This window comes from Kryptolebias marmoratus, linkage group LG6, assembly GCF_001649575.2.
Source record: "Kryptolebias marmoratus isolate JLee-2015 linkage group LG6, ASM164957v2, whole genome shotgun sequence".
NCBI lineage: Eukaryota > Metazoa > Chordata > Actinopteri > Cyprinodontiformes > Rivulidae > Kryptolebias > Kryptolebias marmoratus.
In genome coordinates, this window is record NC_051435.1 from 28,211,423 (window position 1) to 28,230,508 (window position 19,086).

At 38.2% G+C, this 19,086-nt stretch overlaps 3 protein-coding genes across 4 annotated transcripts in view; 1 reads left to right on the plus strand and 2 right to left on the minus strand.

Moving 5' to 3' along the window:
- sucla2 (succinate-CoA ligase ADP-forming subunit beta) overlaps positions 1-6,669 on the minus strand; it is a 30,012-nt gene extending 23,343 nt beyond the window's left edge. The window contains exons 1-3 of the mRNA XM_017437530.2: positions 6,564-6,669; positions 2,684-2,879; positions 1,253-1,352 (exon numbers count right to left, since the gene is read on the minus strand). Coding sequence (XP_017293019.1) covers positions 1,253-1,352; positions 2,684-2,879; positions 6,564-6,647 — 380 coding nt within the window. The 5' untranslated portion in view covers positions 6,648-6,669. The remainder of the gene's footprint in view (positions 1-1,252; positions 1,353-2,683; positions 2,880-6,563) is intronic.
- An 813-nt stretch (positions 6,670-7,482) lies between these two features.
- Positions 7,483-10,972, minus strand: med4 (mediator complex subunit 4). Its single transcript, XM_017437523.3, has 7 exons — positions 10,838-10,972; positions 10,496-10,562; positions 10,162-10,332; positions 9,289-9,346; positions 9,093-9,179; positions 8,880-9,011; positions 7,483-8,435 (listed from the first exon to the last, which is right to left on the minus strand). Exons 1-7 carry the CDS (start codon positions 10,909-10,911, stop codon positions 8,263-8,265), a joined length of 762 nt encoding a protein of 253 aa, XP_017293012.1. The 5' UTR covers positions 10,912-10,972; the 3' UTR covers positions 7,483-8,262.
- A 4,131-nt stretch (positions 10,973-15,103) lies between these two features.
- itm2ba (integral membrane protein 2Ba) overlaps positions 15,104-19,086 on the plus strand; it is a 29,973-nt gene continuing 25,990 nt past the window's right edge. For both annotated transcript variants that reach the window (XM_017437527.3, XM_037976032.1), the window contains exon 1: positions 15,104-15,335. In XM_017437527.3, coding sequence (XP_017293016.1) covers positions 15,252-15,335 — 84 coding nt within the window. In that variant the 5' untranslated portion in view covers positions 15,104-15,251. The remainder of the gene's footprint in view (positions 15,336-19,086) is intronic.

The window sequence follows — 19,086 nt, forward strand, 5'->3', positions numbered from 1 at the left end:
TAAACATGTCCTTTAAAATCAGATATACCACAAATATAAAGTGCACAAAGAATACGCCATCATAACGCCGAATCAGTGGGAGCCCTGAGCCTGTTTCTCAGTAACGAGACGATCCCATCTAGGGCTTCCAGAGGCGTTTGTTTTTTACTCATTTTGCTGCTTGTGGGTTTGTTTTTAGTGGTAACGTAACACATGACCTCGATAAGTGTTTTAACACGCATCAACAGTGAGTCATAGACGGATGTAGTGGAAAGAATCTGGTCAGTTTTCAAAATAAATGTCATTCAGACTCTGAAAATAATTTAAAAAAAAAGAAATACTGTAAATTAATTATTCCTTCTCTGCGGCCCGGTACCAAATGACCCACGGACCGGTACCGGTCCACGGCCCGGAGGTTGGGGACCTCTGCACTAGATGACTGAAAAAGAAGTCCCAATGTGAAAACACTAAATAAATAAAATGGGAAACAGTCACACCTAGCTCTCTTAGCAAAGTGAGAGTTACTGCTCTGTATGTGGCGGCTAGTGAGGGAATGATGCTTGATATCACGGTATGGAATAACTAAACAAATGGCTGCCACAGAAGCATTTAAAACATGTGATTTTTGGTTCATTTGGCTTTTATTAATCCACGTCTCAGGCAGGTTTTCAATCCTGTGTTTCACCTGAACAGCCATTCTTGCTTTGCTTTGGGGTGGGAGTGCTTTAGATAGTTTTTTCTTCTACTTCTTTTCTGTTGAAGCTTTTAGCAAAAAATGATTTAAAAAAAAAACGTGTAGCCCCTTCTAGATGGAAGGTGATTGCCTGCCCTCTGACGTCAGTACTATGAGGGTTAGGTACCAATACATGTCCTGTTACAGGCCTAGTATTCTTATTATTTTGGAGGGAGTTTGACTCATGGCTCTACAGTTTCACAATCTAGTTCAACAGATGCTGAAAATGCACTGGTTTGTCAATGTGAAAGAAAAAATGTTTGACAAATTTTACACAACTTGTGTCTTTGAAATCCCTGACTAATTATTTGGATAATAGCAAATCTCCCCATTCAGAATGTCCTCAGAACAAATATCCTTGTTGTTTGTTGTGGTATTAATGACTTCTGTTTCATCATAACTACAAAAATCATCGAAAAAAGCAAGACCAAAACCTTCAGGATTATAACTCTTGAGGTACATCTACCAAAACAGTACATATCTGTGTCAAGCAGCAGTTTTGTTGTGTTTGTATTTGATGTTCGAGGGTGGGTTACTTACGAGTAGACAATTCTTACTCCTCCCTTCAGTCCACCCTCAAACGTGCCCTTTCCTCTGCCTCCAGCCAGCACCTGAGCTTTCACCACCAGGTCCTTTGAGCCTAACACACACACACACACACACACAGACATTGCATCATTACATATCAGCAGACAGGGACTAAACAAAAGAGACCAGGATGGGGACAACTGATGCAACTGCAAAAAATAACCAAATGAATTATTACTTTTATATTGAGAGGATTTGTGTGTGTGAGTGTATGTGTGTGTGTGTGTGTTGGGGGGGGTGTTCTTCAATTTTATCCTGCTTCTTCGTTTATATTTCATTTAACTCTATTCACACAGACTTCTGGCATCCTGATCTGACAGGAAATCGTCCCAACACTGGCTGTATCTAGGCCTGTCGGGATAAATGATAAATCAATTAATCGCATGATAAAAAAAACGAGGTCGATAAGTTTCATTTATCTGCGTTGCGTTATCGTTCCTTTGTGTCTCTCTCTCTTTCTCCTGAAGACACTGGATGACAAGAGGCTCGGCTCCAGTGCTCTTCACTGACCCCTCCCTTTCTCTTAGCGTAAGGGGGGGGTGTGGCCTATCACGTCAGGTAGCCAGCCGAGGCGCTTAGTCTTGTACCCCTGCAGCGTTAGCCCCCGTGAGAAGTTAGCAAGCTAAAGAAACGCTGTTTGATATTGGGGGGGAAAACAAGAAACACTTCGAATTCAAACCAAATGACCGAGGCGAACCGCTGAACCTTTGTGAGCCGGTATGTCGCATTTGTGCTTCTGTCGCCGTGTGCTTTTGTTAGTTTGCACTTTTTGTTTATAAAACTAGCAGTTTTGTCCGTCTTCTCTATATAAAACTAATTATTATTACTTTTTGAAGGGCAGTATAGTTTACAGACTTAATAATCCGTACTGTTTTGGTTGAATGTATTTTTTTTTTCAGGTTTTTTTTTTTTTAGTTTTTATTCAAGTGCATTTTTTGTTAATTGAGGCTGAGAGTCCATTTTGTTTTTGTTTTCGGTTGTTTTGTTTATTTTGTGTTACAGCTCCAGTGTTAAGTGTTCTTTTGAAAGTAAAGTTTATTAATCTTTGAGAGGATGTACTTACACTATTATGTTATTATCAATACATTAGTTTAAAATGGTCTCCAAACGATATTATCATTTATCGCAATAATTTCAGAGACAATTAATTGTCCAGCAAAATTTGTTATTGTGACAGGCCTAGCTGTATCACCTCAAAAGTTAGAAAACAAGAGAACAATACCACTCAATTTGTGCTGAGTTCAGCAGTAGATGTAACTTGCACCATGTTCTTAGTCAGCTGACACCACTGAGGCAGGAGGCAGCTGTATTTGAACTGTGTGTTTCTACACTGTACAACACAAAAACTCATCTGGCACTTCGTTCAGCCTCAGGGTCTCTTACCGATCTGCTTGGCCACAGAGTAAGCCTCCTCTGAGGAGCTGGCCACCATGCCAACTGGAACAGAGATGCCCTCCTCTTTGAGCAGGCTGATGCTCATGTACTCATGTAGGGAGAGGTTCCTCTGCTGCTGCCGCAGGTGGGGGGGCTGCTGCTGAGACACATGGCCCCCAAACAGACCTGTGGAACCACCAAGAACCTGGAAGAGAAAGCAGAGAACACAACAAAAATTCAGCATATAGTGTAGGTAAAATGAGTGTTGAGAAAATAATTATTGTAAAGTCTTCAGCTAATTTGTAGAAATCAAATGACACAAAAGTTACTTTATTGTTGTTGTTTTGCAGCTAGGATTTGTTATGTGGAAACCAAGACAATTTATGCTCATGTCAAGGCCATGAGAATAGCAAACTTGTTGCCACACTATACTGTTCACCCTGTCAGTTTTGCATCAAACATAGTCCATGATATGAATCCAAATTCATCTGAAGACATTTTTCAGAATACAGATAGCATTCAGATCTCTTGGAAATTTAAGTTTTGTGCATACACAATTTTGCTTGCCTGAAACACAAGCCACCCCGCTGCACTCTGTCTTTCTTGTGGTGTAGGTCCTGCTTGTCTGTTTTGCCTGCTTTTTTCCAAAACAGTTATTGTTTGTGAATCTGGCTCCCCTGACGATGGCCTTGGCCAGCTATCTTCAATTTCTCCCTGGATTTTATGTAAACAATATGCTCCGCCCCCCTCCTGCCTAAGGACATCTGTGGATCTGCTCTGGGCTGGCCGACAAACATTCCATCACATTATCAAAGACAAAGGCCTCTGTGACATGATTCATGGACTTATCTGCAAACACACACACACTCACACACATATACAAGATACACCACACATTCTTTCCAACATCTCTACACACACATACTCATTTTCCACTGTCTCTGCCTCATCTTTCTCACTACACTCCCTCCCTCCCCTCCTTCACTACTTTGGTTAGTAATTCTTATGTTGGCTGTTTAGCGGGTCTTTTGGTGCTCTTAGAAAGTTTTTTTATACCGTTAGTTTAGCATTGTCATGTTTTATCTTATTTAGACTTCCTTTACATTTAGTTTGGTTCCTGTACATTTAGTTTAGTTTATCTTAACTCATATTTTAGATATTGTGAGATTGTTAGATTCCCAATTGTTAGTTCAGCTTTAACTTTATTGGGATTTTATTTAGATTATTTTAGCTACTATTTTGACTGTCTTAGCTCATGTTTAGATATGTTTAGTTTCATGATTTTATTTAGATCATCCTATATTTCATTTAGATTATACATGATTGATGTTTTTTTATGTTTTCTGTGTTTGATTATGTACTTGATTGATCTTTTTCTGTGCAAGCCTGTAGAGACAGTGCCACGCATGGTGCCAATCCTGCAAAAAGCAACATGACTGGTGCCACTGCTGCCAAAATGTGTGAAGCTGTGACATGTAGATTTAGTACAGAACTCCCCAGGATCGAATGTACCCCTGATGACCTCTCAGAAGTCAGTAATGAAAGGGGTTTCTCTTTACAAACTCTTCCTGCGAAGACGAGCCTGTCTTTATTCCTTTTGCACTGTCGTAAATCAAGAGTCAAACCGGCCACGTCTTGCAACAATGTGAGTTTTTATAAATGATGCTGGCATCATGGGACCAAAAGACACATGAAGGGTAAACTCAGCGGTGTTCATGTGAAGCGCTACACATAAAATGTGTGTTGGATGTCTGCCATTTTAAGTCCCACGGCTGGGTGATTGCACAGACCTCCTGATCTCACTACATCTCACCCCTAAGCCACAATGTCATCTTAGTCTTTCATCTGTCATTCTGGCTCTGTCACAACCTCGCTTGGCATCTCGGAAATTACCAGCAGCGGGTTGACTTTAACACCCCCCCCCCTCAGTGCTTTTATAGATCACACTGAAACAGAAAGAAGTAATCTCAGGCCTCTATGAATTTAGATGTTTCATGAAAAAGGTAACTGACTGCTTTCAAGTACTTCTCAAAACCCCATTTCAAAAAGTCAAATAAAATAAAATGGAAAGTCCAGCATTGAAAAACCATTCCCCTCCACCCAAGAGGAAAAGTTTTTGCTATCAACAGAATAACACACAAACACTGGAAAGCTGACTGAGGATGTGAAACAAAGCGTTTCTCAAACTCAGTCAGCTGGATGTGAAATAGACTTCCTCATTAGAAAAACATGTAACACAATCTGCAGGAGAAGTCAGGCTGTAAGATAAACACCATGTGGTGAAAGAGCTTAAAGTGCAGATTTAAACAAAACTGGTTCATTTTGTATTGTTTTTTTAATACCAGTTATGTTCATGAGTTTTTATTGTTACATATATATTTTAATTTTGATAAAGCTAAAATTTTAGTGTTTTAGTGAAAAACATCAGCTGTTTAAAGGTCCTTTTTTAGCACGAAAACAGCTGTTTTCGCTCTTGAACCAAGAAAACCTTTTTAAACTGAACAGAAAATGAAATGACTCTAAGAGAACTGATTACTCAAAATAATGGTGAGAATAGAAAGAATTTTGCTTGAAATGTTGTTTTTGACTAAATACATGGAGGAAGCAAATGTTTAATAAATCATTTGGTTTTAAGAATAAAAGGAGACCAATTAGAAAACATTGACTTTATGCACACAGGTAACTTATAAACAGAATTGTTTTTGAATATTTTTAAAATGAAATTCAACTCAAACTTTTCTGTAGCAGAATCTATTACAGAAAGTTTTACCATTTTGTGTTTAAACATCAAACACAAAATGGTATAAAGAAGAGCGAATCCCTCATGATGGGGCTAGTAGAACCAAAGCTTCAAATCCTGATTTTAAACGAAGCCCCGCTCCGAGGCTCGCTGCAGCCTCCCTGAAATCACGTGATCTATAACGAATGAAGCCTCACTCCAGGTGCAGAGCCAACTCTGGTTCACCTGGAGATCTGACACGGACCTGTCTCACTGAATGTAACCCCAGACAGGCAGGAGTTCATCACAAACAAGTGTGTGTGAGGGGTGGGGAGGGGGAAGGAGGGACATTCAAGAAGCTGAAACAAAACTCTTAACTTTTGACCTGTTTTCCACCCCTTTGTGAAGCTTTCTTATAAAAACTTGAGGATTAAATGAATATTGAATAAGTTAAACCAACCAGAGCAACACAAAACAAACAGCTGATACCACTGGTAAAAATGTCACATTAATGTCCTTTAGAGCTCATTACTAATTTTATTATACACCACTTTTATAAAGAAACATCCTATTTATCTTATGATATCTTATATTTAACTCTCAGAAAGAAAACATTTAAATGACCTTTTAAATTTCTTCAGGGTGTAGTTTTCAAGGCCCTTGGAGCAGCTGATCGCTTGTCCTGGCTCATAAATTAACCTATTCAGGATCTCGTTCTTTTCTGAGAGAGGGACCGTGTCTCTGTCGTGTTTGACAACCTGTATTTGTCCAGAAAACTTTCCAAAAACGGACTTAAGCAGGACATCTCAGAGCCGCTAAGGGACAGCAGCTGAGGCCGGTGGGTCACTGAGCTTCACTGCACGAATACAGCAACCCCTGTCGTCCTAAAGAGCTCAAACTCCTCTGCGACAACCTAAAATGAGCCTGAAGTCACCCTGAGAGGGATCCGCGCAGTTGCTGCTACGGCGCCGACACCGGCAGTGCTAACTTCAACTCCCTGCTAGTTAGCATGTTAGCCAAAACAACACAAACTCAATGGTGTTGTGCTAATGTCAAATTTGACCCCTTCAACTTTTCGAATAATTTTACTCATCAGGGCAGATGCGGCGCCGTAACGGTCACCTGCAACAAAAGTCAAAGGTATTCGCTTTAACGTGGAGTCACACTCACCTTGGTAGCAGAACCGATAGTGTTTCTGGCCCCTGAAGTTCTCAGGCTAGCCGTCAAACAGCCGCAGATCAGGGACGTCGCCATGTCTCCAGCGGATGAATGACGAATGCGCATGCGCAGCGATCCTCTCATATTCGGCTACCCTCGTGTAACCTTTAGAAGCTGTGGGAAATTTTAGTACGAGGACGTAAACGCTAAAATTAGAAACTCTCATGTTTCTAAAATGTGACGATCACAAAAGACAAATGTCATTACCAAATAATTAGTTTAAGAATAGCTCACAACCATTTCTTAAAATTAATTTAGACCTTCTCAGAGAATCAAAAACTATAGCAAACAGACAAATAGTGTTTTCCTTAATCTATTCTACAGCGTGACTGGAAAAGATGACCTTTCATTTATTTAAATTAAAATAATTCAGTAAGCTATTTTAAGTTTTACATGAAGAGTTAGAATGGCTTTCGTTTCCTTTTATCTCCAATCACAATACAGATGTATTCAGAAACCCCTCCTTAATAAGAAGCTTGAAGGCAGCACTGTCTGGCCCTTGTTCTGACCTTTAACCTAAATTATTACAGTTCTTGTCGTTTTAAAACTTTATAAGTAATGTTAAATGAATAAAGCGTTTGTACTTGTAAGTTTAATAGCATAAAAGATAGAACAATATCACAAAAATCATATACACTATTTAAGCAAGAAATAAAAGAGGAAATCAAGAACAAATTCTCTTAACAAGTCGAAAGAAGTCAAAGTGTAAGTAATGTCTTTCAGTTTTGTGCCACCTAATAATCTGACAAAAATTTGAATCTAGTTACCCTATATTGGTCTTTAAATTAAAATTATATATATGAACCTCAACATTGATTACATAATGTTGTAAACAGAACTACAGACAGGTCTAGAAATTTCACACACACGATTTCTATTAAAAAAAAATTTATTTACAAAGTTGATTATGTACAAGCTTATTTACACAAAATAACCACTCACATCAGATGACTAACCAGTCGCAACAAAAGCAACTCACTGAATCACAAACGGGCCGTCAAACATTAAGAGGTCAAGTTTATCTTTAAGGAACCTGCACTTTTTTCCTTTCACTTGGTAAAACCTAAATATATTACCGAGTCAATTGCCATTAAATTCCAGTTGTATGACCTCTACAATTCAGCCAAGCAGCCTGTAGTTCTTCTCTACATGTTGTTCATCTTTGGATGCTAGCTTTCAAACAGAGGAATAAGTTGGGTCAGTGACTGAGATTAGAAATATCAAAGTAGCTCAGTAGCTGGCGGTGACAGTAGTTTTTGTCTGATTTAGAGCGATTTGAAGATGATTGTTACTTTAAATCTCATAACTGAGAACTAAAACCTGGATACACATGCCTACATAAACACATTATTCTCCTCCTTTACTGACAGAGGTAAAAAAAATCATCTTGATACAATAAGTTAACTCAAAACCTTTAACAGAAGGGGGAAATTTTGCTCAAAAAGTCGTCAAACTTGAGTAAAAAGACGACCTGACAAGTTGACCGACCCATGAATGAATCTGACATTGAAGTTAGAATTTAACAGACCACAGAAAGTCTGTGTTCAGATGTTGCTCAGTGGTGACTTCTGTTACAGTCTCTGACAGACAGACAGACAGACAGACAGACAGACAGACAGACACACACAGAGGTACAGTAAGTTCTTGTCTTTCAGTCTGAGTCACTGCTGCTGCTGGATGAATCGGTGGACATGGCCTCCACATCGTCCTCGTTCTCCTTGTTGTGACCTGGTGGCTCCAGGGCAAAGTCGTTGCCATGGTGAGGAGGCAGCATCCCCACAGAGACATCTGAGGACTGCCAGGGGTAGTGAGGCGCCAGGACGTCTGCAGAGACAGAACAGAAGATGGTTACTGTCTGATACATGATTACTGATTCCTTTAAGGTGAAATTTTCTGTGTGGTTGAGGGTCTTTGGACATTTCTATTCCTCGAAAACTGTTATTTCCACCACTTAGCAGAAAAAACAACGTGCATTTAAAGAACCATAATCAGGCAAAACTATTCCTACAATAACCCTAAAAATTAAACTTTTACAAATGTACACACTTGGTACATTTATCCAAAATAAAAGTATTTTCAGGAACTACCTGAACAGAGTATTCAAATTTATTTAAACACCAATATAAAATCTGAAGTGTCAGCATGAATAATAAAAAAACAAAGTCAGTTTTAGTGTTTTTACAAACCTGAACAAACAGTATACTTTAACATTCATTCATGTGAACACAATCTGATGGTACATAAAACGTTTGGCTTCCTGTTTCTTACCTGGTAACCTTCCTGCAGCCAGAGCATCACCTGGCAGATGTCCGTTCACACCATTGGACGGTAAGTTGGCCATGTGACCAAGCATCCCACTGCGCATTTCCAGGTCGGTGGGATAAGGTCTGCGTGGATCGCCTGAGATCAACATTAGTTTGAACAGTTAGTGAAGTAAAACCTGCCCTCCAGTACAGCTGCGGCAGTGACTCGGGTCCATACCTGGTACCCAGTTGAGCGGAGCACACACGGCGTTACTGGCACTGATTCTGTGAGCATATTTGATGATTTCCTCTGACGAGATACTGCCTGCAAAAACAAAGAAACCAACTTGACTTTATGAAAAATCAACTAAATACAAAACCCCACTGTTATTGCACCTAATGCTCGTCAGAATGGGTCACGCTGTGCTGCTCACCTTTCCTGGCTTTTTCAATGGTTTTAAGCTTCTCTTTTGCCTGGTAAACAGCAGTGGCCTTAAAAAGAAAATTACAAAGGACAGATAAAACAAATTTACCCAAAGTCATCTGTAAGACATACAATCAGGTTTCAGCACTTATCAACACAGCAGCTAAAGAAGAATAATGTCTTTGCATTTAGTCACTAAAAGGATTTTTGCCAGCTCAATCCTGGAGTTGGTACATAACAAAAGAAGCTGCATCTGCAGTCAGTTTAATCACTCATAAAAACAATGACAAATATGTTGTAACAAAAATAATGTTTATGCAAAAAAACACCAGGCTTAAAAAATTAACTTGGAAGAATTAAAGTAATAAAAGTATGCTTTAATAATTGTTTTGTCTTGTGTTAAAAACAGCTAACTGGTGGAGTTGGGATTTTCAGAATTTCCAGTTGCTTCTTCATTTAAAATTTATGATCTTTTCTTGTTTTGTAGTCAAATACCCACAAGCAAACTTGACTTAGATGCTGCTTTCTTCCAGTTCTGTTGATAATGGTGTACAGGATCTTTAAACTAATAAGTTTTATATTGTTCACCAATGCTGAACTTCCAATGACCAGTAAAGAGAAAAACTCAACACCCCTGAAATCAGTTATGAACAGTGTCTTTTACATAACTAAGCTTGTCAAAAGTGCAACTGCCACTGTCATCTTTACTCACATATTAACTTCACAGTATTTTCATCAAAGAAAACAATCCTGACCACCTCCTGTTGCTTGTGTGGAGGGACAACAACCCAACTACACAGAAACCATTCATCAGTAGTGTTTGGGAAACTTCCATTAAAATTAAGGAAGTGAGAGGAAATTTCTGAAAGCAGCTTCATCCTACCAGAATGTGCTCGGCCTCCTTCAGCTGTTTCTGGAGCTGCTGGATATCGCTGTCTCTCTTCTCCACCTCCTTCTCCAGCAGCTGCATCTCCTGGTGAACCTTCCCCTGCTGCTGGGCCACCCCCATCAGCTCCTGGAACTCCTTGTCCCTCTGCACGAGCAGCTCCAGGATCTAAAAAGTTTAAAAGTTATTAACAATTTAAAAAAAAACACTCATCATATCTAAATGCATACATGAATAAATGAGAGAAACACCAATTAGACTAATTAAATAAAGCTGTTGTTTTGAAACACTACAAAGACCAACAAGCCTGGAAGCCATAAAGACTTGTTACCTGTGTGTCCTCTCCAGGCTGAGGCAGTTTCTGAGCTCTGGATAGAGCCAACATCTCTATCAGCTCCCTGAAATGATGAACACATGATGAAGAACGGAGAAAACTAAAAACATAGGCAGAAAAAACTAAGAAGTTTGTGTGGCTCATTTATCACCCCAAGGTTTAAATCAGTTAAAGTAAACTTAAGAGCTTTGATACGTTTATTTTCTCTGAGAAAAACTGTTGTTTTGACTCGGCTGTTTAAGGAAAGAATACACCCCTCAACAGAAACACCGCATCAAAGTTAAAAACAATAAAAATGTAAAAGCGCGACACAAAACAACTAAACAGCTTTCATTTTACCGGGATAAAACCTCCAAATCGTCCACCACAGACACCAGCCGCTCTTTCGTTGATTTATCTGCTACTGCCGCCATGTTTCTGTACGACACTATCAGACCGGATGTTACGTTAATTTTTTTCTCCTTCCTGCCGCTGAGGTCGCGCCATCTAGAAGTGACACAGAGTTCCTACACAGACTAATGTCGAACTTTTTATCATTTCTGCGCCAGTTTGTTGAGGTTATTGTTTTATCTGATTTATCTCAATCAATTACTGCTATTTTTTGGCGCTGTTCTTAAAAATTACAATAATACTGCAGTTTAATTAACTTTTAAATTATCGTTTTATATTATTTCTAAATTAATTAAATTTTAAATTGTGGAAGTTTGGGGGAATACATACAAAACAAATTTACAGCCATTATATGTCTTACAAAAAAAATCAATCCGTATACTACATAAAGTGGGATATTGGGAACATACAAACCAGTTATTTATCAAATCAAATATACTGAAATTCTGGGACCTGGTAATATTTAAAACTTCACAATTTATGTTTAAGGTCCGAAATCAAAAACTTCCACACAATATACAGAAAATGTTTAGTGACAGAGAGGGTGGTTATAATTTAAGAGGTGAGGGATATTTTAAAAAACAACATATTAGAACAACCAAGAAGAGTTTTTGTTTGTCTGTGTGTGGAGTAAATGTCTGGAATGGATTGAATGATGAGTTTAAAAAAATTACAAATGTAAACCAATTTAAAAAACGGATTAAAGAAGAGCTTATTTCAAAATATGATATATGAGATGACTGTTTAATAGTCTATAATGCAATTGATGATATAAATAGTATTTAAAATAATTGTACATAGTTGAATATCATGTAAAATGGAAACGATTTGTCTTCGTTTTGATGTTATGAAAGTTAATTGATAATAAATTGACAAGTAGGAAAAGGGCAGGACATTATAAGATGTATCTTCTACCTGCTCTTTTTCGAACAGAATATTAAAAAAAAAAACAAATTTGCATGTCACATGGACAGAATAATTTTGTTATACATTTTATTTCTTAAGTTTGTTTCATTGTATTTCATTTCTTTTCTTTTTTTTTTGATTGTTTTTTAGTGTCTATTCGAAATAAATAAATAAATAAATAAATACAAATAAATAAATTATTCAATTTTACACTACAGCTAAAAAAACCTTCTGGTCTTTAGTAAGCACAGGCTTTCTTTTTTTTTCTTTTTTTACCTTAATCCATTTAAAAGCATCCATCAGAAATTTAAATATTTAAAACACAATATAAATATTTATTTCATCCCAACTCTTTTTTTAAATTTTGGGACTTTTTCTAAAATGAAACCATGAATCTGAATCATTTTTTAACAAACACAAATATAAAAGAAAATATTTTGGTGTTTTTTTTAATTATCACTCTTTGTTTGGAAAGAGTACATCTTTGAGGAAATGCTCGTTTTATATTATTTCTAACACCCTCACCTGTAACAACTCAACCTGCTAATTGTACACTCCTCAAGAACAACATCACTTGAGTTATCAATAAACTTTTCTGTCCTGTTTTTACCAACATATTTATCACCTGCCACCACAGGAGATTAGTGATAATGTTTTTGATTGTGTCTGTGTGCGCCACATGCAACTGACTTTAGGAAACACAAGAGCATGGCTATAACTCAGACGGTTTCACTGAGCTAAAATTTGATGTGCTAGAGAGTCATCCTAAACTCATACTCTGAAAGCTATACATCTCATGGGACTGCGCATAATAACAAAGTTACAAAGTGTGACCAAAATGGCTATAACTCTGTCCTTTCTGAACATAAGATGATTTCATAAATGATTTTGTGAAAGGTGGCAGGCGATATGCATTCCTTCAGGTAATTCTAGGTCTTTCATTAAGTGTGTGCTGCCAAAAGGTGCTGAATTTAAAGGGTCCCACATCCCACATCATTCCAGTCCCTAGGAAGACTTGTGCTAAAGACCCAAAGGACTTTCACTTTAAGATATAGTTGCAAGAAATCTGGGCTCTGTCTTCTGTTCATGAATTTTTCTTCTGATTTTAATACTGTTAATATTAATAACTTGCTGCAATATATTCAGGTTCAGGTTCAAGTTTGATTTTGTTGATTCAGTTCTTTTTATTGGACAGTCTGCAACAAGTGTTTTTAAATCTAACAAATTGGTCTTAAATGCAGGACTCCCCCAATGATGTGTTTATTTTTTATTCTCTTTTCTATTTATACAAATCCCATTTCATGCAACAGTGAAGGAATGACTCTTTTTAAAAAAATGCAGATGATATGGCCCTGGTGGCACACCTAACCGGATCTGATACTCTGTCCCGCTACCAGAAGACAGACAACAGTCTTCTTCTGACATTCTCTTACAACTCGCTGGAGCTGAACATTTCAAAAACAAAGGAACTGCGCTGCGTGGGTGGAGCCTTTGTTCCAGCCACTGATCATCCAGGGCCAGCAGGTGGAGCAGGTGGACTCTTTCAAGTACCTTGGAACAGAGATACTGTAGATCTTTCTCACAGCACGTTGACTCAGTTTACAAAAAGGCCCAACAACGTCTCTGCCTGCTGGAGCACACAGATCTGAATATACAAATCCCTGATTGAGTCTATTTTAACTTTAAATATGTCCTCCTGATTTAATGTCATTAATGTAAAACAAAGGAAAACTACATAGAATAATTAAATAATCAAAGTGCAAAAACAGGCATACCTCATTGCCCCCTGTCAGATGTCTACAGCAGCTCAGTGATCAAGAAAGCCACCCTGATCACAGAGGACCCCTCACCTCCACTACACAACTTTTTTCAGATGTTTCTATCAAACAGGTTCTACAGAGTCCCACTGGCAGGAAGAATATTTATAAGAACTCATTTGTGCCACCTGCAGTAATGTTTTTAAATAAAACCAAACAGACACAGGTACATTAACGGTGACAATGTAATATTCATTATGTTTTATGTTGTTTTTTTGAGTATGTTGTGAAACGTACAAGAGAGAATTTCTGCCATCTTGTTTGTTTTGTTTTCCAAAATACAATGAATAAGGTAAGTGAATGCATGTGTCTGCTGTGAATTGTGAATTTAAGGATCTGTTTAGGGAAATTTCCCAGTTTTTCTGGAAACTAGAACCAGTTTTGATAGAGCTAATTAAATAAATGTTGTGTTGGGACATGCTAGCTATACAGATAAGAAATGTTGATGAAACATGAGCCCATATTGTGGGAGTACAACAGGAATTAGTGTCGCAGCAACCCAATAGTGAAAGTTAAGCTGAGTCATAGTGTCCTGTCGTATTGCAGAGAAATCACTCATAGTTTTAATGAATCAAAGCGTGATGTTAAACAGAAGTAAGTAAGTAAGTAAAAATGTATTTGTATAGCACATTTCAGCTGCAAGGCATTCAAAGTGCTTTACATAACATAAACATCAGTAGAATTACATTACAATCATTAAAAAACATCATTACAATCATCAAAAAAAAAAATCATAAAAACCATCGAGCAGACACATTTGATAATCATAAGGAGATGGTCAATATGTAATAAGATATTTTGTTCAGAGCAGCTTTACACCTGAATTTGTTTGTGGATCAAAGGCAGCTCTAAACAGGTGAGTTTTCAGCCTTGATTTAAAGGAATTTAGTGTTTTGGCTGTTTTGCAGTTTTCCGGGAGTTTGTTCCAGATTGATGGTGCATAGAAGCTGAAAGCTGCTTCTCCATGTTTGGTTCTGGTTCTGGGGATACAAAGTAGACCAGAACCAGAAGACCTGAGTGTTCTGGAGGGTTGATATGACGATAGTAAGTCTTTAATATATTGTGGTGCTAGACCGTTCAGTGATTTATAAACTAATAGAAGTATTTTAAAGTCTATTCTCTGCACTACAGGGAGCCAGTGTAGGGACTTTAAAACCGGGGAGATGTGCTCTATTTTTCTGGTCTTAGTGAGAACATGAGCAGCAGCATTTTGGATCAGCTGCAGCTGTCTGATTTATTTTTTTGGCAGACCTGTGAAGACACTGTTGCAGAAAGGAGAATGTTGACCTCTGACAGCCGCACAAATCTGTTTTACAAAAAATACAACTAAGTCTCTCATTTAAGTATCGCAGTAGTTTTACATCTCTTATAATGTCTGAACTATTTTCCATCTCCCGTGAAAACAAAAAACAAAAAACAAATGAAATAGTTTGAGCTTTTATTTTGTGACAGAAACGGAAGTTGCGCAGTCGTAGTCTGCTCAGCTTTCCTGAACGTTTGTTGTCACAACAGTCCAGACTTTGAAATTGGCCGCAGGGACGTCTGAGTGCGTATACTCGGGTCGGAGCAACTTCTTTTGGTTTATTCGATACTTAGATTTGCTTTTTGTCCGGTGAGAGTCGGTCAGCGTTTGTTCCAGGATGGTTAAAGTGTCGTTTAACACGGCTTTGGCCCAGAAAGACGCGAAGAAAGATGCTGAAACTCTGATCCCCGAGGAGGACAAGGTGAGCAGAAAATGGCTCTCTGAGCTTAACGTGAGCCGAGCTCTTACCTCGGGTCGAAGAAGAAGAAAAAACTGTTGATGACGAAAAACCTAATTCTGTTAGCCCAAAAGCTTTTACTATTGCCTACTTTACCATCTTAAGAATTTTTGCATGTTTTTAAGTTAGTTTTAAATGTCGTTTTCCTCGTTCGTGTTCTGTATTTTGTGCTGCTGGTTCACTTGTTACTCGAGTTTGTCTTTGTTTTATGCTCTCTCAGGTACACTTTAATTTAAAAGCCGTACTTTTTTTTTCAATTTTTTTCATCGCTTTTGTTAAACAAAAGTCGAACAATGACCTCAGGTAAATGACACGGACTGAGAAAAGCCTTTTTGTTTTAATTAGTTTTTATTGTTCGGGGCTGTTTTCTAACATGATGAACTTTTCTTTTTGACCTAAACACGAATTAAAGCCACGAAACAAACAGACTTGTGAGTTTAACACGCAGTAGTCATTAGGGTTAGTGATATCATTAAATATCGCGATATTTTCAGATTGTAAGTCAANCCCCCACACACACACACACACACACACACTTGTAAAACTTTAAAAGACAACATTTATTGATAAAACAACCCCCCTGGGTCCAAAGTAGAAAATGTGTACTGAGTTTATGTAAAGATCAGAAGGTTTTTAACAGTCTCAGCTAATCATTTCCTTCTTTTTGGTTGGGGCATTTCCGGTGTTTCAGGCCAACTCTTGAGGCTTTCTCTGTAAAGTGCGTCACCAGCAGCACCCATCAACTCTGGCCCATTTCGGCTGTGTTTGGGAACTTTATCTAATCTGCAGGACCTCTCAGCAAATACTTGACATCCTGACTGTTCAGAATGGGAGAGTTTGTCCTTAAAGCTGATGAAAGGCATGTGAGCCTCTTGACTTTTATCAGCTCCTCTGGTGAACATGCATAACAAAGCTGTAGGAGTCCTGGAAATGTTACCCAGAAGCGCTTCTTCTTTTTTTTTCTTCTTTTTTTTAGAGTTTAAAGTTTTAAAATTTAAAGAATCACATGCTCGTGAGCTGCTGTTACACGTTTGTGACTTCTAAAATAAAAGCTGAAGCATTTTGACAGTTTCAGCTCTGACATTCACTGAACGTTTGCTTGAAATGGCACACGCAAATGAATGTTTTGCGATTGCAAAACAGCAGGGAGTGTTGTGTGATGTAAGCCTGCAGAGCAACTAGTTGCATGATTCAACCTCTTAAAACACTGGTTGGTGTTGCTTCTCTAAGGGTTAAAGTTTAGTATAAGTTCTTCTGGAGCTCAACTTCATCCCCACCCTGTTCATTTTTTTTTACACTGGCAGGGGAAGTTTTAGCCCTCTGTGCAAGATAAAAACATGTAAACTCTCTACAGAGGGTGGAAAAACGTAGACTTGATTGCAAAAAGTGCATAACGGTCATTCAGTAAGCGGAAGAATCACATCAGTAGGTTTCTTTGTAGACTTGAGAATCTCCCTCTCTGTGTGAAGGTGTGTGTATGTATGTATGTATATATATATATATATATATATATATATATATATATATATATATGTAACTGAACTCGCATGTCCACGTGCATCAGGAAATTAATAATAATAAAAAAAACACCCCAACATCTTCATATGGAAAAATGTGAGGTGAGTTTAAGCCTGATGTTAATCATCCAAGTCTTTCATTTCTAAGTAAATGACTGCTCAACTGTTTTGAGTCATTCAGCAGAAAAAAGAAACCCTCTCAGCCCAACGTTTTAGTCGCGAGGTCGTTCTGCTCTTTGTCCCGCATGAAAGCAAGCTCAATTTGTTTCAGTCTGTTGGTTAACAATTAATGAACAAAAACACCCAAGTTGTATGCTTTTAAGTCTTACTGTGCAGACAATTAGATTTGCTCAAGAAATATTTACTGTCTGCAGTGATAACAACATAAGCAAGTTATGGTGAGGACCTTTGTTTAACCCTCCTGAAGCCTTCGAAAGAGAGATAGAGAAGCTCTTGTAACTTCAGGTCACAAGTTGACCCAAAGGCCACCAGTGGGTTATTGGGACAATTGAGACTTTTAAAAGTAGGGTTCTTTCTCTCTCGTCTATTTAAAAAACCTTGTAATGAGGAGCGTTACGAGGGGGGTGTAATGATTTATAAAATAGTGTTCACATCAACCAGTATAAAAATTGTTGGATTGGAGTTGTGTTGAGATGGTAGCAATCCATTTTGGTCTTGACTGAGGGGTGGCAATTCAAGCAGAAATACTCTTGAGATTTGTTGGTCAGTAGTCAAATGTTTTTCAAATATTTAGGCCCTGTACCACCAATCTCCACCCATACACTTTACTCAGTGACACAGAAGCTGCCTCATTTAGAAAATGATAAGTCCAGGTAATGGCTCTGCTGCGTCCCGGAGGTCATGTCGGTTCAGTTCTTTGTTAACTTTTCAAAATAAAACTGCGTTGGCAGAAACAGATGGGGGACCTGTAAGCAGCGTGTTACTACTGGGTGTCCATGGGGAAAAAAACATAAACATTAACAAAAAAAATCCTGCCTCTCATTAAAATGGTAGTCCCATTTAATCTTTGTTTGTACCTTTTTAACTACTTTTTGAGTATTTGAAAATAACTTTCTGTTTAGTCCTTGTTCGTATTAGCTTTTAGCTCGTCAACCCAGTCAGAATTAAACTTTCTTCAAACTGAGGGCATTCAGAGATTTATCTACAAGTAAGATATTCATTGTTTATGACCTTTCCACTGAACCTAATTTCAAACTGTTCCTTTAAAGCGTTAACGTCAGAAAGTGACTTGGAGCTTAAACACCCTGATGTGGGAAGAAATATCACCTTATGGTTTCAGTTTAGTGAAAATGGAAATAATCTGCAGATTGATGCTAGTTAAAACCTGTTAAACACATCCAAAATAGCTTGAAACTATATACAAGTTAAAAACTATATTTGGTATATTTTAGTCTGTTTCAGCTGAGTACTTGTAGCTTCATTACAATCTAAGTTTGGGGATGTAATCTGTTGTTGTCACCCCGCCATGTTAAAACTGTCTCTTGTCTCTGTTTGTCTGTGGACAGCCATGTGAGCGTGAGAGTTTTACACCCTCATCCACTTCGCCTTGATGGAAACTTTCCTGTGGATCTGCTTCTCACAGCTGCAAACAGAAGGCTGTTCTTTCATGCTTTCGTGGCTTCATGAAAGAAACAACTGAAATGGTTAAGAGTAGTTTTAGATGTCAGTTCCTTTTTCATCCCAACGTCCCGTTTAACCTCACAGGTACAACACAAGGAGATTTTTCTTTCGCTTTCTCTGCCTGCGTAGGTTTCTGGTAAATAAAAGCAGCAGCAGGAGGCTTTACGTCACCCGTTGGTAGGCAGGTTTCAGTTTAGGTTGTTTAGGAAAAGTGGGATTCTTTAGGCGTCACGCTGATCCGCACCTGACTGAGATAAAAGCAGGAACAGGAAGTGTGCATTTGGACTGTCTGATGAGCTGCTGTGGACTGACGGCAGGCTGCATAAAGACTCTCTGTTCATCCTCACACTTCTGACCTCAGTTCACCTTACACAGTCCGACCCTTTTTTTTCCTCCTCATTTCCTGTTTGCTTTGAACCTCTGGCCTTGTTAAACTGCACTTTAGTCTGCCTCTCTTTCAACTTGTTTTTCTCGAGCTGTGGAAATTGCAACTTCACAGATCATGGATAATCAACAGATTATTCAGTAACAAAAACAATCATCAGCTGCATGCAGCC

Coding starts and splice junctions, on each gene's coding strand:
- med4 (XM_017437523.3), bottom strand. CDS start 10,911: ATGGCGGCAGTAGCAGATAAATCAACGAAAGAGCGGCTGGTGTCTGTG. Junction 10,563..10,837: donor GATTTGGAGGTTTTATCCCG/GTAAAATGAAAG, acceptor TCATCATTTCAG/GGAGCTGATAGAGATGTTGG. Junction 10,333..10,495: donor AGCCTGGAGAGGACACACAG/GTAACAAGTCTT, acceptor TAAACTTTTTAG/ATCCTGGAGCTGCTCGTGCA.